General features: G+C 46.7%; 1 protein-coding gene across 1 annotated transcript in view; it reads left to right on the forward strand.

Moving 5' to 3' along the window:
• Positions 1–14,989, forward strand: part of LOC149336709 (cytochrome P450 2J6-like) — a 34,039-nt gene extending 19,050 nt beyond the window's left edge. Inside the window, exons 3-8 of the mRNA XM_089553058.1 lie at positions 1,268–1,374; positions 2,963–3,264; positions 4,251–4,360; positions 5,675–5,939; positions 7,951–8,138; positions 14,805–14,989. Of these exons, the coding sequence (XP_089409184.1) occupies positions 1,268–1,374; positions 2,963–3,264; positions 4,251–4,360; positions 5,675–5,939; positions 7,951–8,138; positions 14,805–14,989 (1,157 nt within the window). The remainder of the gene's footprint in view (positions 1–1,267; positions 1,375–2,962; positions 3,265–4,250; positions 4,361–5,674; positions 5,940–7,950; positions 8,139–14,804) is intronic.
• The last annotated feature ends 203 nt before the right edge of the window (positions 14,990–15,192 follow it).

A 15,192-nucleotide genomic window follows, 5' to 3' on the forward strand; every position in this document is an offset into this window, starting at 1 on the left:
CTATTGCCCCTGCTCTTTTTGATATCCTTGGCAAGAGTTTGAAGATTGAAATTTTCGCAAAATTTGATGAATTTTATATTGACTCTAACAGCACTTTTCTTGACCTGTAAAAAGTTCTTACAGACTGCCGCACGTGCTTTCTAGTCGTACATTTCCTCAGGAAAAACAACAAACCCAGTCTCCTAAAGGCTGTTCAGCCTAAAGAAGGTAACAACATCATTCAACATTCTATCGCCCTGCACACCTACGCAGTTTGGTGAATAGTTCCTCAAACAGTCCACACCCTCTACGAGGCACCGGTCCTGGTTGTCTCCATCTCTAGCTTTTAGGGCCAATTTCCTGTTCGCAGCGATGAGTTCGGGTGCCTGAACACCAGGCTCCAAAGTGTATTGTGGCCCTTTTTGAAGAAGCAGCATGACGTTGTCAGGCACAGAGGCGTCCCCCAGGTCTGTAACATTTCTCTCTTTGTCTACTGTAGTCTGCTCCCTCCCCCAAGCACAATAGCAGCTTGGCCCCGCCGCGGTGGCTCAGTGGTTACGGTGCTCAGCTGCTGACCCGAAAGACGCGGGTTCGATCCCGGCCTTGGCGGCCGAATTTCGATGAAGGCGAAATTCTAGAGGCCCGTGTGCTGTGCAATGTCAGTGCACGTTAAAGAACCCCAGGTGGTCTAAATTTTCGGAGCCCTTCACTATGGCGTCCCTCATAGCCTGAGTTGCTTCGGGACGTTAAACCCCAATAAATCAAACCAAACCAAACAATAGCAGCTTGTTCACGATGCCTCTCGGATGGAATTCTGGGAGTTTAGCAGCTGTTTTCTTCATAGAAGAACGCTTTCTCACGGGGAGCCAATCGGGGGGATCACGGTGCTACATCATGAGCAGTCAATCTTCGAAATGATTACCATCTGCTTTGTTCAGCATACAAGCGGCAACGCTTAAGTGGACCCGCTTTATAAATGTGTACAAGACTGGAATTAAGTAGTTATATTTTTCTATTCACAATGGTGCAAAATGATCGCTGCATGTGATTGGTGATTCAGTGCCATTGTTCTGTTCACACTGGATAGTGTCTTAATATAGGTCATCTTCTTGTCGGTGCTTGCACAATAGTTACTTGTTTGTTCATGCCGTCGGTTCCGTCGTACCAGCTGCAACGGAAACATTGCTCTTGGTGTTGGAAAGTGCTTTGCCACAGGGTGACTCATTACTGTAACCTTCTAAACCTTTAACACCTTGTGCCTGTAACCTTGTGCTTGCTTCTGGCGCAGGTTTGATTCTGATCAACGGACCTCTATGGAAGGAGCAACGCCGCTTCATGCTGAAGACGTTCAGTAAAATTGGCGCTGGCAAAGAGACACTGGAGCAACGCATACACGTGAGGCTGACTTACAAGTTGCCGCTTGTCACAAATCATCACTGCGGGAATAGAGGAGCGTCAACACCGACGTGTCGCTGAGATAACGCGACAGGTTTTAGCCGATTCGCAACGCGCGGCGCACAGCATCAGGTGTTTACACAGGATATAGAATTGTGTTACTCGCCTCCCAAAACTCCTCCCGAGACTGCTTAACGTGCCTTTTCTACTCGTCATAAGCTGCGCCGCTACTACCTCATGTAAAAAATGAGGCGAAGGATGCAAACCCGTCAAGGAATGACGCGTGGTTTCCACAACGTAAGCGTGAAACAGCATCATCATCATCACCATTCCCATCATCAGTTTGACTGCAGGGCAAAGACCTCTTCTGTGGGTTTCCAATTAACCCTGTTCCTTGCCAGTTGCGGCCATTGTTGCCCGGCAAACTTCTTCATCTCATCCGTCCCCCTAAGTTTCTTGCCCGCTGCTACGCTTGCCTTCTCTTAGAATGCACTCCGTTACCCTTAAGGTCCAAAAATTACCTTGCCTTCGCATTACATGCCCTGCCCAAGTCCATTTCCTTCTCTTGATTTTGACTAGGATGTCATTGATCTGTGTTTGTTCCCTCACCCACTGTGCCCGCTGCCGGTCTCTTAACGCTACACCTATCATTTTTTCTTTCCATAGAGTACTTTGATTTGACGTTGTAGCATGACATGTTTACGTAAAAAATGTACTGGCAGTAAAAGACGGAGACAACACACACAAGACAGGACTAGCGCCAACTTCCAACTAAGTTTCTTCACGAAAAAAAAAACCCTTAATAACCACACGAGCAGGCAAAAAGATGAAAGCAAAACAGAAAAAGCAACAGATACAAGGGGGGATTTAGAAAGGCACACGTGCCAAGAGGACCAAAGCAATGAATATAACGCTGACAAAGACCCACTAAGGAAACTAATCTCTTCATCTGACAGCGACACAGATGACTCGCTTATGCAGATATGCCCACCTCTGCTTGATGTAATATGCTTTTATTATTTCACGCTCTAATCTGTCTTTAGGCATTGCAATGTATTAAGTATTTTTAAAACAGGGACGTCATTTGTAGCTTTTGCATTGAATGGTCATGTGGCTGTCATAGCCATTTTTTACAGCAATCTTGTGCTGCCGTACTCTTTCATTGAAGCACTGACCTGTCTGGCCGATATATTCCTCACCGCAGCTTAGAGGCACAACGTACATAACACCAGCGATGCATTCAGTGGCGCGGATTTGGTGTTTCTTTTGGCACTGCCTAACCATTCTTACTTTGTTCAAGGTGTAAACGCGTGACAACTTGCAGGGAGCAGAAAGCACCACATACATCGGCTTTCGCACAGCCTGAAGAAAGTGACCAGCAGGTATGAGATCAATGTGGGTATAAGATCAAGGTAGCCACACACTTCTAGGAGCCGTTAACTTCCGCTCCTAGCTTCCACTGCACTACAAGAGTTTGAGGCACCGCTCACAGAAATGTTACTATGCGATCTACAACACGGTTCTGAAGTGTCTACTGAAAATTTTGTTAGCGTTGGATTATTGACGTGTGTCCCCCGCTGGCGCCCAGGAAGAACTGTCGCACCTTCTGCCCGAGCTGGCGTCCCGCAGCGGCCGTCCCGTGACACCAGCGACGGTTATCACCCCTATCACTTCGAACGTCATGACCACGCTACTGGTTGGCCGGAGGTTCGAGTACGATGACCCCAAGCGCGCCGACATGAACGCTTTGGTGGACGTCATACCGGCGCTTTCCGCTCAGGCGCTGGCAGTCAACTTCTTCCCTTGGCTGCGCAAGCTACTGTCCTGGTTGCGCCTGGGACCCTGCGGTCGGCTATACGACTCCATGATACGAAGGGATCAGTTCTGCGAGTGAGTCGCCAAAGCATACGATAGCGCATGGTGCTCAGAAGCTCAACTATGAGCTCCGAGCTCAAAAGTATCCGGGACGACAGCCGACACCGCATCTAAGTTTCTAGAAACCCTTTAGTAAAGAAGAAAGGAGCTAGCTCTTCCTCACAAGTTGTGGTACGTTGCCCTGCATTTCCTCAAACTGCGCATTTGCTTAACAGTAGATGCGCGCATAAGAAGCAACAAGAAAACGTAATTTAATAATGGCATAACAATTGTTGTCCTTGTTGTTTTTTAACAACTACTTCGTTGATATGGCCGCCGCGGTGGCTCAGTGGTTATTGTGCTCGGCTACTGACCCGAAAGACGCGGCTTCGAACCCGGCCGCGGTGGTTGAATTTCGACGGAGGCGAAATTCTAGAGGCCCGTGTTTTGTGCGATGTCAGTGCACGTTAAAGAACCCCAGGTGGTCGAAATTTCCGGAGCCCTCCACTACGGCGTCTCTCATAGCCTGAGTCGCTTTGGGACGTTAAACCCCATAACCAAACAAAACCAAACTTCGTTGATATGGTAAAGACGTTGTAGGACTGTGAGCAAAGTCTTTCTTTAATTACTTCCGGTTCATTCGCTCCGAATGCGCGAATGAAACTTTTTTATCATGTCCGTAAAACTACGTTGCTGTTGCCTCCAAGACAGCTGGCCCCATGAACTCGACTGGTGGCCGCATAATCTATGCTTTGTATTCAGAAACTGGGTTATGGAAGATTTACTTAGCACTTCATTTCTCCAACGTCGTCGGTTCATCAAACTGCGCTTTTTTTATACCTATGCGGTTGAGGGAATTGATCCAATAAGCAGGTACGCTTGACCTATATCAGCTTGAAATCTTGTTGTCTTTTCTAGTTGGCTGTAAAAAGAAAGTGTCTTAGCCTATAACCCGTAATTCGAAGAGCGGAAGCGTTTTCAAGCTTAATAGGAAACTTCACGTGTTCGTTCCTATTTCGCAGAAGTCTGCTCGACGCTCACGAGCAGACGTACCATGACGGAGCCGTGAGAGACTACATTGACGGCTTCCTACAAGAAATGAAGCGGCAAGATGGTCGCGGAACTTTTACACGTGAGTGCAGAAACGGAGAATAATTCCCGATCGGGCTAAATAGCACAATTAAAAACTTTCCGCATCTCCCTTTTCACTTTCTTAATGATGATGACAATAATGAAACCTAATTATTCGCTTTTGATACCCCGGAAAAAGTTTCTTCACAAAGTGCCGCTTCCACACTGCATAAGAGAAAGTGAGTATACAATACATATTGGCGACATGATAATATTTGTAGTTCTGCCTAGCTCCAGCCTGCTCGTATCGATCACTGGAGCTTACCCCCATGGCAATACCCTTGTGGTCTCAGACAGTTTCTCATTCTACCTTCCCGTTTCAACGAACTGTAAATATTTTGTTGCAGTCTCTTGTGACGCACGAACCATGGTGCGGATTTTTAAGCAAAACTGACAGCGCGAATATCGATTATTTCTTCTCAGTAAAATATTTCAAACTGCTTGCAGTAGGTCGGAAAAGAAATAAAAATGCATTAGAAAAATCATGACAGCTTTTAAATTGGGAGCACCTCACACATGTTCCCCAGTGTAGGCTTCCTAAATGCTGGCTTACATAGTTTATGGAGCTTTACCTGTCATGGTCATGTATGTAAAGGACGGGGTTTCTTTCAACCGTGAAAGCTGCATGTGAAATATTAATACACGTAGTTCCCATTGGCGCTTTCCGTTTTCAGCGAGAAACCTAGAATATTAGGTTAATTTCTCTTCACAGTCTTATTTACCTTAAATCTGCTACTCTTCAAAATTAGACCACTAGACTTTAAATCTGTTTTCATAAACGAGGAAAATTCATGCAATGAACAAAAGTTTACGCTCTGAGCCACCTACGCTCTTTTAACTTACTTCACCCACAATCAGCGCACGGAGCTCCAGGAATTATACCCACTGGGCATTCAGTGTCACGCATGAGAAAGAGCCTTAAGCCTTCAGATCCGCGCGTAAACGCAGTCATATGCAGAGCTCGGTGAATGTGTAGTGTGGTGGTTGTGAGGAAAGGAAACGCACAGATCTATGTTATTAATAATGAACACCTGGACCATGCACTACGCGAAAGGAGGACGAAAAGGTTGAAAAAAGAGAGCGAGAAAAAGCCTTGAATTCGCGAACGACAACTGATTACCATGGTCCACTTAGAGTTCTATAACGTTTGCTCACATAACATCCCAAATCGGCGTTTTCATCTAAATTCTGTCTTTGACGAAAGATTGTCTTCGCGGCAGGTTACTTATTCCATGACTTTGTAGTTGTGGCCCTTTGCAGTTCTCACGTCTGAACACAAATCTCGAAGGGCATTAATGAACTAACCGCGACGCAGGCAAGTTCCTCGTCGGCAACTTGTCATCCTTCTTCGGTGGAGGAAGTGGAACAATGCGCACCACGCTGGAATGGCTGCTGCTCGCCTGCGCCGCCAAGCCCGACCTGCAGCGCCGCATGCAGGCCGAGATCGACGCCGTATTTGAGAGCTGTGGCGGAAGGTCTCGCGTGTCGTGGCGCGACCGCGACAGGCTGCCGTACACGCGGGCATTCATGTGGGAGACGACGCGCTGCAAGCCCGTGAACCCTCTCAGCCCGATGCGAAGGTGACCACGGCACCCTTCTCTTTATCTTGAGCAATACGCGTTGGCATTGACAACATTACTGCAGAAACCGCCTCACTGGAGCATAGGGTGCCGGCGTACACCGAGCGAAGAACAGTTATTGAATGTCTCTACAGAAAGTAAAAAATTTGCTGCGGCTTAGCTTGGTTAAGCCCGGTAATTGCGAAAGCAATATCCGTACCTACGCCATGGTTCAGCTGGTAGTGTAGCTGGTGGTGGTGCTTGTGTTAGACTTGTGGCGATGCATCTGTTATCCAATCCAATCCAATTCAATGTAATCTAATGTAATCTAATGTAATGTAATCTATTCTAATCCAATTCAATCGAATCCAGTCCAGTACAATGCAGTCCAGTCAGGCCGCCGTTCATGTGCACTGCCGTCGCACACGGACGGCGCGAGATCGCGAAGCAATGTTAAGCCGCTGGTGGTTGGCACAGCTACTGCTTTCTAGCGACGTGAGTCGAGCCTAATCTCTTCAGCATAACGCCACAATCGCGCTCCTAGCGGAGAGGGCAGGAGTTAGGCGCCGGTGATGGCACCGCCGCGGCTTGCGACGGCGCGAGTCGGTCGCCCTTCTCTTCGGCGTGATGTCACACATGACGTCACACAGAGGTCAACTAAAGGTCAATGGTGGCACCGCCGCGCCACGGCAAAGGCTGAAAGTGCAAGTAGTAAAGCTTTCGCTTTAAAAGGGAGTAATTACTCATTGGCATCCACCCAATCGCAGCCATACGGCTAGAAAGGAAATCTATACAGCTTCCACAAAGCTTCGTAGAAAAATTTTGTCCTGGTACGGGGTTCAACCCCGGGACTACCGCTTCATCGGAACAGTTGCTTTAGCAACTAACGCTAACCGGGACGACTAGCCTATGGTAGAGAAAGAGCGAATCAGTTAATAACTCGAAGTGGGAACAGAGTTGGTCAGATGTTTGGGAGAATCCCCCCAAGCTGGCGTAGAGTTGGAATAAGAGAGTAGAAGTACGGAGAGTGGAGCTAGTTGGTGCATGGCAGCACTGAACAGCGCACAAAGGAAGAGGACACAGAGAAGAAGTGACAAGACACGAGCGCTGACAGCAGACACCAGCGCTCGTGTCTTGTCATTTCTTCTCTGTGTCCTCTTCCTTTGTGCGCTGTTCAGTCCTGCCAATAAGAGAGTAATTGCTCATTGGAATCCACCCTAGCCCCGGGTTTGAACGCCTGACAAGCGCAAAATTTTTCTAAGCTGAGAAGTTTCTTTAGAAGCTGTATGGCTTTCCTTTCAAGTCGTATGGCTGCACTTGGGTGGTTGCCAATGAGTAATTACTCCTTTATTCCAAATCTACTCCACCTTGGGGGGATTCCCCTAAACATTTCACCAACTCTACAGAAAGTATTCAGTCAGCTTCAGTAAAACGAATTGAATAATCTATAAAATCAAGCTTAAAATTCACGCAAATAATATAATCAGCACCCATGCTGCTCACGTGCAGGCTTAACCGAAGATAGTGTCCGCGAAGGCCACTTAAATTGGCAGAGCCACGGTGAGTGTAATGTAACATGACTGCCATCTAAGAAGGTCATTTTCAGAAGACAACGGGCGTCAGCTTCATGCTGCAGCAAAAACCTGACATCTATAAGTAGCCTTATGACTGTACCCTTATTACTGACGACAGTGAGAAACGAACGCGTGTCCTGCACTCTTCGGATAGATGGCCAGAGTTTCTGAGCAGCCGCGACGAATAAAACGCAAAGCAGCAATCGCGGACAATGAAGCGGTGTAGCTTAACACCTGTAAATAAAAATAAATCCAGCCATGCCAGCATATGCCGCGTGCGTAAGTCACGAGAGAATTTTATAATTTTTACATTTGCAACTCCGTTTCTCAGCGCACATGCCATTCTACCCAGAAGATCTTGAATTATCCTTTTGGGCTCCTGTACTGCTTTGCGTTGTTGCCTTTTTCGCTTAAAACCTGACACCGCGGTGGGCGCTTACGCCCTCTTTTGTGCGCAGCACGACTGACGACGTCAAAGTGAGCGGCTACGTCATTCCTCGTGGAAGCATCGTGATCCCGTCATTATGGTCCATCTTTCAAGACCCGTCCTTCTGGGGTGATCCCGAGGTCTTCCGGCCCGAACGCTTTCTCACCGACGACGGAACACGAAATAAGAAGCCGGATAGATTCGTCCCATTCTCGTATGGTAATAATGGCGTAAAGCGTAGCCCGAGTTCGTTGGTCTGTGAACAAATTGTGTGAGGTATTGCTGCCTGGTAGCGCGTTAAAGCTAATTAATTTTTTAATTCTGACTAACAAACCCTAGATAGCAGAAGTGTTTGTAAGCGCTTGTTATTTTCCTATGTGTGCTGCTCGTTTCTAGGTTCTACGCGATTGTGGACTGCGTTTGAAAAAAAGACCTTGCCCTCACCAGTATTTTATCGCGAGTGTGGGGCCGACCATCAGTTATGACTCAACATAGGAAAACCCTACAAACATCGGTGAAATCAAGGCTCCATGAGACCTTATCGCCTATGCCATTTTAATTAAAGAAGTCGCGTTTTTAGGCATAAGCCGTCACCAGCATTTTATCGCGTGTTTGGGGCCGGCCATCAGTTATGACTAAACATGGGAAGACCTTACAAACATCAGTGAAATCAAGGCGCCATGAGGCCGCCTATGTCACTTTAATTAGAGAAGTCGCGTTTTTGGGCATAAGCCTTCACCAGCATTTTATCGCGAGTTTGGAGCCGAGCATCAGTTATGACTAAACATAAGAAGACATTCCAAACATCGGAGAAATCAAGGCGCCATGAGGCCTTATCACCTATGCCACTTTAGTTAGAGAAGTCGCGTTTATGGGCATAAGTCTTCACCAGCATTTTATCGCGAGTGTGGGCCCGAGCATCAGTTATGACTAAACATGGGAAGACCCTACAAACATCGGTGAAATCAAGGCGCCATGAGGCCTTGTCGCCTATGCCACATTAATTAGAGAAGTCGCGTTTATGGGCATAAGTCTTCACCAGCATTTTATCGCGAGTGTGGGCCCGAGCATCACTTATGACTAAACATGGGAAGACCCTACAAACATCGGTGAAATCAAGGCGCCATGAGGCCTTGTCGCCTATGCCACTTTAATTAGAGAAGTCGCGTTTTTAGGCATAAGCCTTCACCAGTATTTTATCGGGAGTGTGGGGCCGGCCATCAGTTATGACTAAACATGGGAAAACCCTACAAACATCGGTGAAATCAAGGCGCTATTAGACCTTATCGCCTATGCCACTTTAATTAGAGAAGTCGCGTTTTTGGGCATAAGCCTTCACCAGCATATTATCGCGAGTTTGGAGCCGAGCATCAGTTATGACTAAACATAAGAAGACACTCCAAACATCGGAGAAATCAAGGCGCCATGAGGCCTTATCACCTATGCCACTTTAGTTAGAGAAGTCGCGTTTATGGGCATAAGTCTTCACCAGCATTTTATCGCGAGTGTGGGCCCGAGCATCAGTTATGACTAAACATGGGAAGACCCTACAAACATCGGTGAAATCAAGGCGCCATGAGGCCTTGTCGCCTATGCCACATTAATTAGAGAAGTCGCGTTTATGGGCATAAGTCTTCACCAGCATTTTATCGCGAGTGTGGGCCCGAGCATCAGTTATGACTAAACATGGGAAGACCCTACAAACATCGGTGAAATCAAGGCGCCATGAGGCCTTGTCGCCTATGCCACTTTAATTAGAGAAGTCGCGTTTTTAGGCATAAGCCTTCACCAGTATTTTATCGGGAGTGTGGGGCCGGCCATCAGTTATGACTAAACATGGGAAAACCCTACAAACATCGGTGAAATCAAGGCGCTATTAGACCTTATCGCCTATGCCACTTTAATTAGAGAAGTCGCGTTTTTGGGCATAAGCCTTCACCAGCATATTATCGCGAGTTTGGAGCCGAGCATCAGTTATGACTAAACATAAGAAGACACTCCAAACATCGGAGAAATCAAGGCGCCATGAGGCCTTATCACCTATGCCACTTTAGTTAGAGAAGTCGCGTTTATGGGCATAAGTCTTCACCAGCATTTTATCGCGAGTGTGGGCCCGAGCATCAGTTATGACTAAACATGGGAAGACCCTACAAACATCGGTGAAATCAAGGCGCCATGAGGCCTTGTCGCCTATGCCACATTAATTAGAGAAGTCGCGTTTATGGGCATAAGTCTTCACCAGCATTTTATCGCGAGTGTGGGCCCGAGCATCAGTTATGACTAAACATGGGAAGACCCTACAAACATCGGTGAAATCAAGGCGCCATGAGGCCTTGTCGCCTATGCCACACTAATTAGAGAAGTCGCGTTTATGGGCATAAGTCTTCACCAGCATTTTATCGCGAGTGTGGGCCCGAGCATCAGTTATGACTAAACATGGGAAGACCCTACAAACATCGGTGAAATCAAGGCGCCATGAGGCCTTGTCGCCTATGCCACTTTAATTAGAGAAGTCGCGTTTTTAGGCATAAGCCTTCACCAGTATTTTATCGGGAGTGTGGGGCCGGCCATCAGTTATGACTAAACATGGGAAAACCCTACAAACATCGGTGAAATCAAGGCGCTATTAGACCTTATCGCCTATGCCACTTGAATGAGAGAAGTCGCGTTATAGGGCATAAGCCCTCACCAGTATTTTATTGCGAGTGTGGGGCCGGCCATCAGTTTTCACTAAACATGTGAAAACCCTACAAACATATCGGTGAAATCAAGGCGCCATGAGGCCTTATCGCCTACGCCACTTGAATTAGAGAAGTCGCGTTTATGGGCATAAGTCTTCAACAGCATTTTATCGCGAGTGTGGGCCCGAGCATCAGTTATGACTAAACATGGGAAGACCCTACAAACATCGGTGAAATCAAGGCGCCATCAGGCCTTGTCGCCTATGCCACTTTAATTAAAGAAGTCGCGTTTTTAGGCATAAGCCGTCACCAGTATTTTATCGGGAGTGTGGGGCCGACAATCAGGTATGACTAAACATGGGAAAACCCTACAAACATCGGTGAAATCAAGGCGCTATTAGACCTAATCGCCTATGCCACTTGAATGAGAGAAGTCACGTTATTGGGCATAAGCCTCACCAGTATTTTATTGCGAGTGTGGGGCCGGCCATCAGTTTTCACTAAACATGGGAAAACCCTACAAACATATCGGCGAAATCAAGGCGCCATGAGGCCTTATCGCCTACGCCACTTTAACTAGAGAAGTCTCGTTTGTGGGCATAAGCCTTCAAAAGTATTTTATCGCGAGTGTGGGGCCGGCCATCAGTTATGACTAAACATGGGAAAACCCTACAAACATCGGTGAAATCAAGGCGCTATTATACCTTATCGCCTATGCCACTTGAATGAGAGAAGTCGCGTTATTGGGCATAAGCCCTCACCAGTATTTTATTGCGAGTGTGGGGCCGGCCATCAGTTTTCACTAAACATGGGAAAACCCTACAAACATATCGGTGAAATCAAGGCGCCATGAGGCCTTATCGCCTACGCCACTTTGACTAGAGAAGTCTCGTTTGTGGACATAAGCCTTCAAAAGTATTTTATCGCGAGTGTGAGGCCGACAATCAGTTATGACTAAACATGGGAAAACCCTACAAACATCGGTGAAATCAAGGCGCTATTAGACCTTATCGCCTATGCCACTTGAATGAGAGAAGTCGCGTTATTGGGCATAAGCCCTCACCAGTATTTTATTGCGAGTGTTGGGCCGGCCATCAGTTTTCAATAAACATGGGAAAACCCTAAAAACATATCGGTGAAATCAAGGCGCCATGAGTGCTTATCGCCTACGCCACTTTAACTAGAGAAGTCTCGTTTGTGGGCATAAGCCTTCAAAAGTATTTTATCGCGAGTGTGGGGCCGGCCATCAGTTATGACTAAACATGGGAAAACCCTACAAACATCGGTGAAACCAAGGCGCTATTAGACCTTATCGCCTATGCCACTTGAATGAGAGAAGTCGCGTTATTGGGCATAAGCCCTCACCAGTATTTTATTGCGAGTGTGGGGCCGGCCATCAGTTTTCACTAAACATGGGAAAACCCTACAAACATATCGGTGAAATCAAGGCGCCATGAGGCCTTATCGCCTATGCCACTTTGACTAGAGAAGTCTCGTTTGTGGACATAAGCCTTCAAAAGTATTTTATCGCGAGTGTGAGGCCGACCATCAGTTATGACTAAACATGGGAAAACCCTACAAACATCGGTGAAATCAAGGCGCTATTATACCTTATCGCCTATGCCACTTGAATGAGAGAAGTCGCGTTATTGGGCATAAGCCCTCACCAGTATTTTATTGCGAGTGTGGGGCCGGCCATCAGTTTTCACTAAACATGGGAAAACCCTACAAACATATCGGTGAAATCAAGGCGCCATGAGGCCTTATCGCCTACGCCACTTTGACTAGAGAAGTCTCGTTTGTGGACATAAGCCTTCAAAAGTATTTTATCGCGAGTGTGAGGCCGACCATCAGTTATGACTAAACATGGGAAAACCCTACAAACATCGGTGAAATCAAGGCGCTATTAGACCTTATCGCCTATGCCACTTGAATGAGAGAAGTCGCGTTATTGGGCATAAGCCCTCACCAGTATTTTATTGCGAGTCTGGGGCCGGCCATCAGTTTTCAATAAACATGGGAAAACCCTACAAACATATCGGTGAAATCAAGGCGCCATGAGGCCTTATCGCCTACGCCACTTTAACTAGAGAAGTCTCGTTTGTGGACATAAGCCTTCAAAAGTATTTTATCGCGAGTGTGGGGCGGCCATCAGTTATGACTAAACATGGGAAAACCCTACAAACATCGGTGAAATCAAGGCGCTATTAGACCTTATCGCCTATGCCACTTGAATGAGAGAAGTCGCGTTATTGGGCATAAGCCCTCACCAGTATTTTATTGCGAGTGTGGGGCCGGCCATCAGTTTTCAATAAACATGGGAAAACCCTACAAACATATCGGTGAAATCAAGGCGCCATGAGGCCTTATCGCCAACGCCACTTTAACTAGAGAAGTCTCGTTTGTGGACATAAGCCTTCAAAAGTATTTTATCGCGAGTGTGGGGCCGGCCATCAGTTATGACTAAACATGGGAAAACCCTACAAACATCGGTGAAATCAAGGCGCTATTAGACCTTATCGCCTATGCCACTTGAATGAGAGAAGTCGCGTTATTGGGCATAAGCCCTCACCAGTATTTTATTGCGAGTGTGGGGCCGGCCATCAGTTTTCACTAAACATGGGAAAACCCTACAAACATATCGGTGAAATCAAGGCGCCATGAGGCCTTATCGCCTACGCCACTTTAACTAGAGAAGTCTCGTTTGTGGACATAAGCCTTCAAAAGTATTTTATCGCGAGTGTGGGGCCGGCCATCAGTTATGACTAAACATGGGAATACCCTACAAACATCGGTGAAATCAAGGCGCTATTAGACCTTATCGCCTATGCCACTTGAATGAGAGAAGTCGCGTTATTGGGCATAAGCCCTCACCAGTATTTTATTGCGAGTGTGGGGCCGGCCATCAGTTTTCACTAAACATGGCAAAACCCTACAAACATATCGGTGAAATCAAGGCGCCATGAGGCCTTATCGCCTACGCCACTTTAACTAGAGAAGTCTCGTTTGTGGGCATAAGCCTTCAAAAGTATTTTATCGCGAGTGTGGGGCCGGCCATCAGTTATGACTAAACATGGGAATACCCTACAAAAATTGGTGAAATCAAGGCGCTATTATGCCTTATCGGCTAAGCCACTTGAATTAGGGAAGTCGCGTTTCTGGGCGTAACTGTGCATTTAGAGTCTAGGCAATCGCCGGTACACTTCAAAAGCAGATACGTCTCGATGCCTTCCCTAAAATGTTTTTGCAATACCGTCGAATGTTTGAACAGCAGGTGTGTATATGTGAACGACGAATATATAGTGCTCTTTTTGGTGCGAAAAATATCCTTTTTGAAGAATTAACCTATGTAATTGCAATTTTCTACAGCATTCAAACTAGACGGGTACTGGGCTTTCCGTTATTAAACGTTGTTTTCTAAAAAAAAGGTTAAAATTGTTGGAAATTGCATTTTTAATAGCACGGTTCCCCATCTCACATTGCAGGACATAGGTCATATCCCCGCGCACATGTATACGTCGGACAGTAGCCGAACTGTCTAAGGCAACATATCAGAAACAAAAAGTTTTGGGGAGGAGGAATAACCGCAAACTTGACAGGACTGAAGATCGAGAAGAGGACAGGACGCTCGTCCTGTCCTCTTCTCGATCTTCAGTCCTGTCAAGTTTGCGGTTATTCCTCCTCCCCAACATGTCTGACCAACTGGCCCAAAGCTTCCCCTTGTTGAAAAAGTTTTGGCATGAAACCTTCGCTAACACCGCGTATTTTTGTTACAGAAAAAATTGCAATCCTAAGTTCTTGCTTATATGTCACCTGGTAACAAATCAACTCGCCTAGACAGCTGTCGCAAATTCCTGGTAACGGGTTTGACGGAAACCCATTAGTCAGGAGTAATGGCGGAATAGCATCGAGCGTCGTCCACTCGTTAAAAATTGTACCACGCCTCGCTCATTGCCGGAACCTTGCTCTACTGGGTGAAGGAAGTTCCTGCAACGGAACCTAAATGTCTTTCCGCTTGTAACAAATAGTCGGCGCTCAATGTTTTTTCGGCATAGAAATATTAGTCAACTACAACTCCCTTCGGCGCCTTAGGAGCTATGATTAAGGATTGTGAACGCATTAGGGCTAGACAGCTCCAAGCCCCATGGTAGAAAAGAATTAAAAAAATAAGTATCTCTTGTGCTTCTTTTCTCGGTTATTGCAGGCAGGCGCAATTGTCCGGGAGAATCCATAGCGAACATGGTGGTGTTTGCCTACTTCACCACCATCCTGCAGCACTTTAATATCGAAGAGCCGACTGAGCAGCAGACCCCTGGAGAACTGCTGGGTCTCTCGCTTCGTCCCACTCACCAGCAAGTTGTCTTCCGGCCCCGAGAAGTGCGTGTTTGAAGTGCGCGTACGGACCTCTTCCAGCGATTTCAAAAAAGTGAAAATAACGCCCGAAAATGAGAAGCTTCAGCTGAACTTACATCATTGTAATTAGTATCTTTATCAGTGAATACGACTGGCATCAGTACAAAAAAAAGGCAATCATCAAGGTGGAGTAGCTATATCGTAAGGGAGTAATTACTGATTGCCACACGCACAGCGCA

The sequence above is a fragment of the Amblyomma mixtum genome, chromosome 7, assembly GCF_055824585.1.
Source record: "Amblyomma mixtum isolate Tamu chromosome 7, ASM5582458v1, whole genome shotgun sequence".
Lineage (NCBI taxonomy): Eukaryota > Metazoa > Arthropoda > Arachnida > Ixodida > Ixodidae > Amblyomma > Amblyomma mixtum.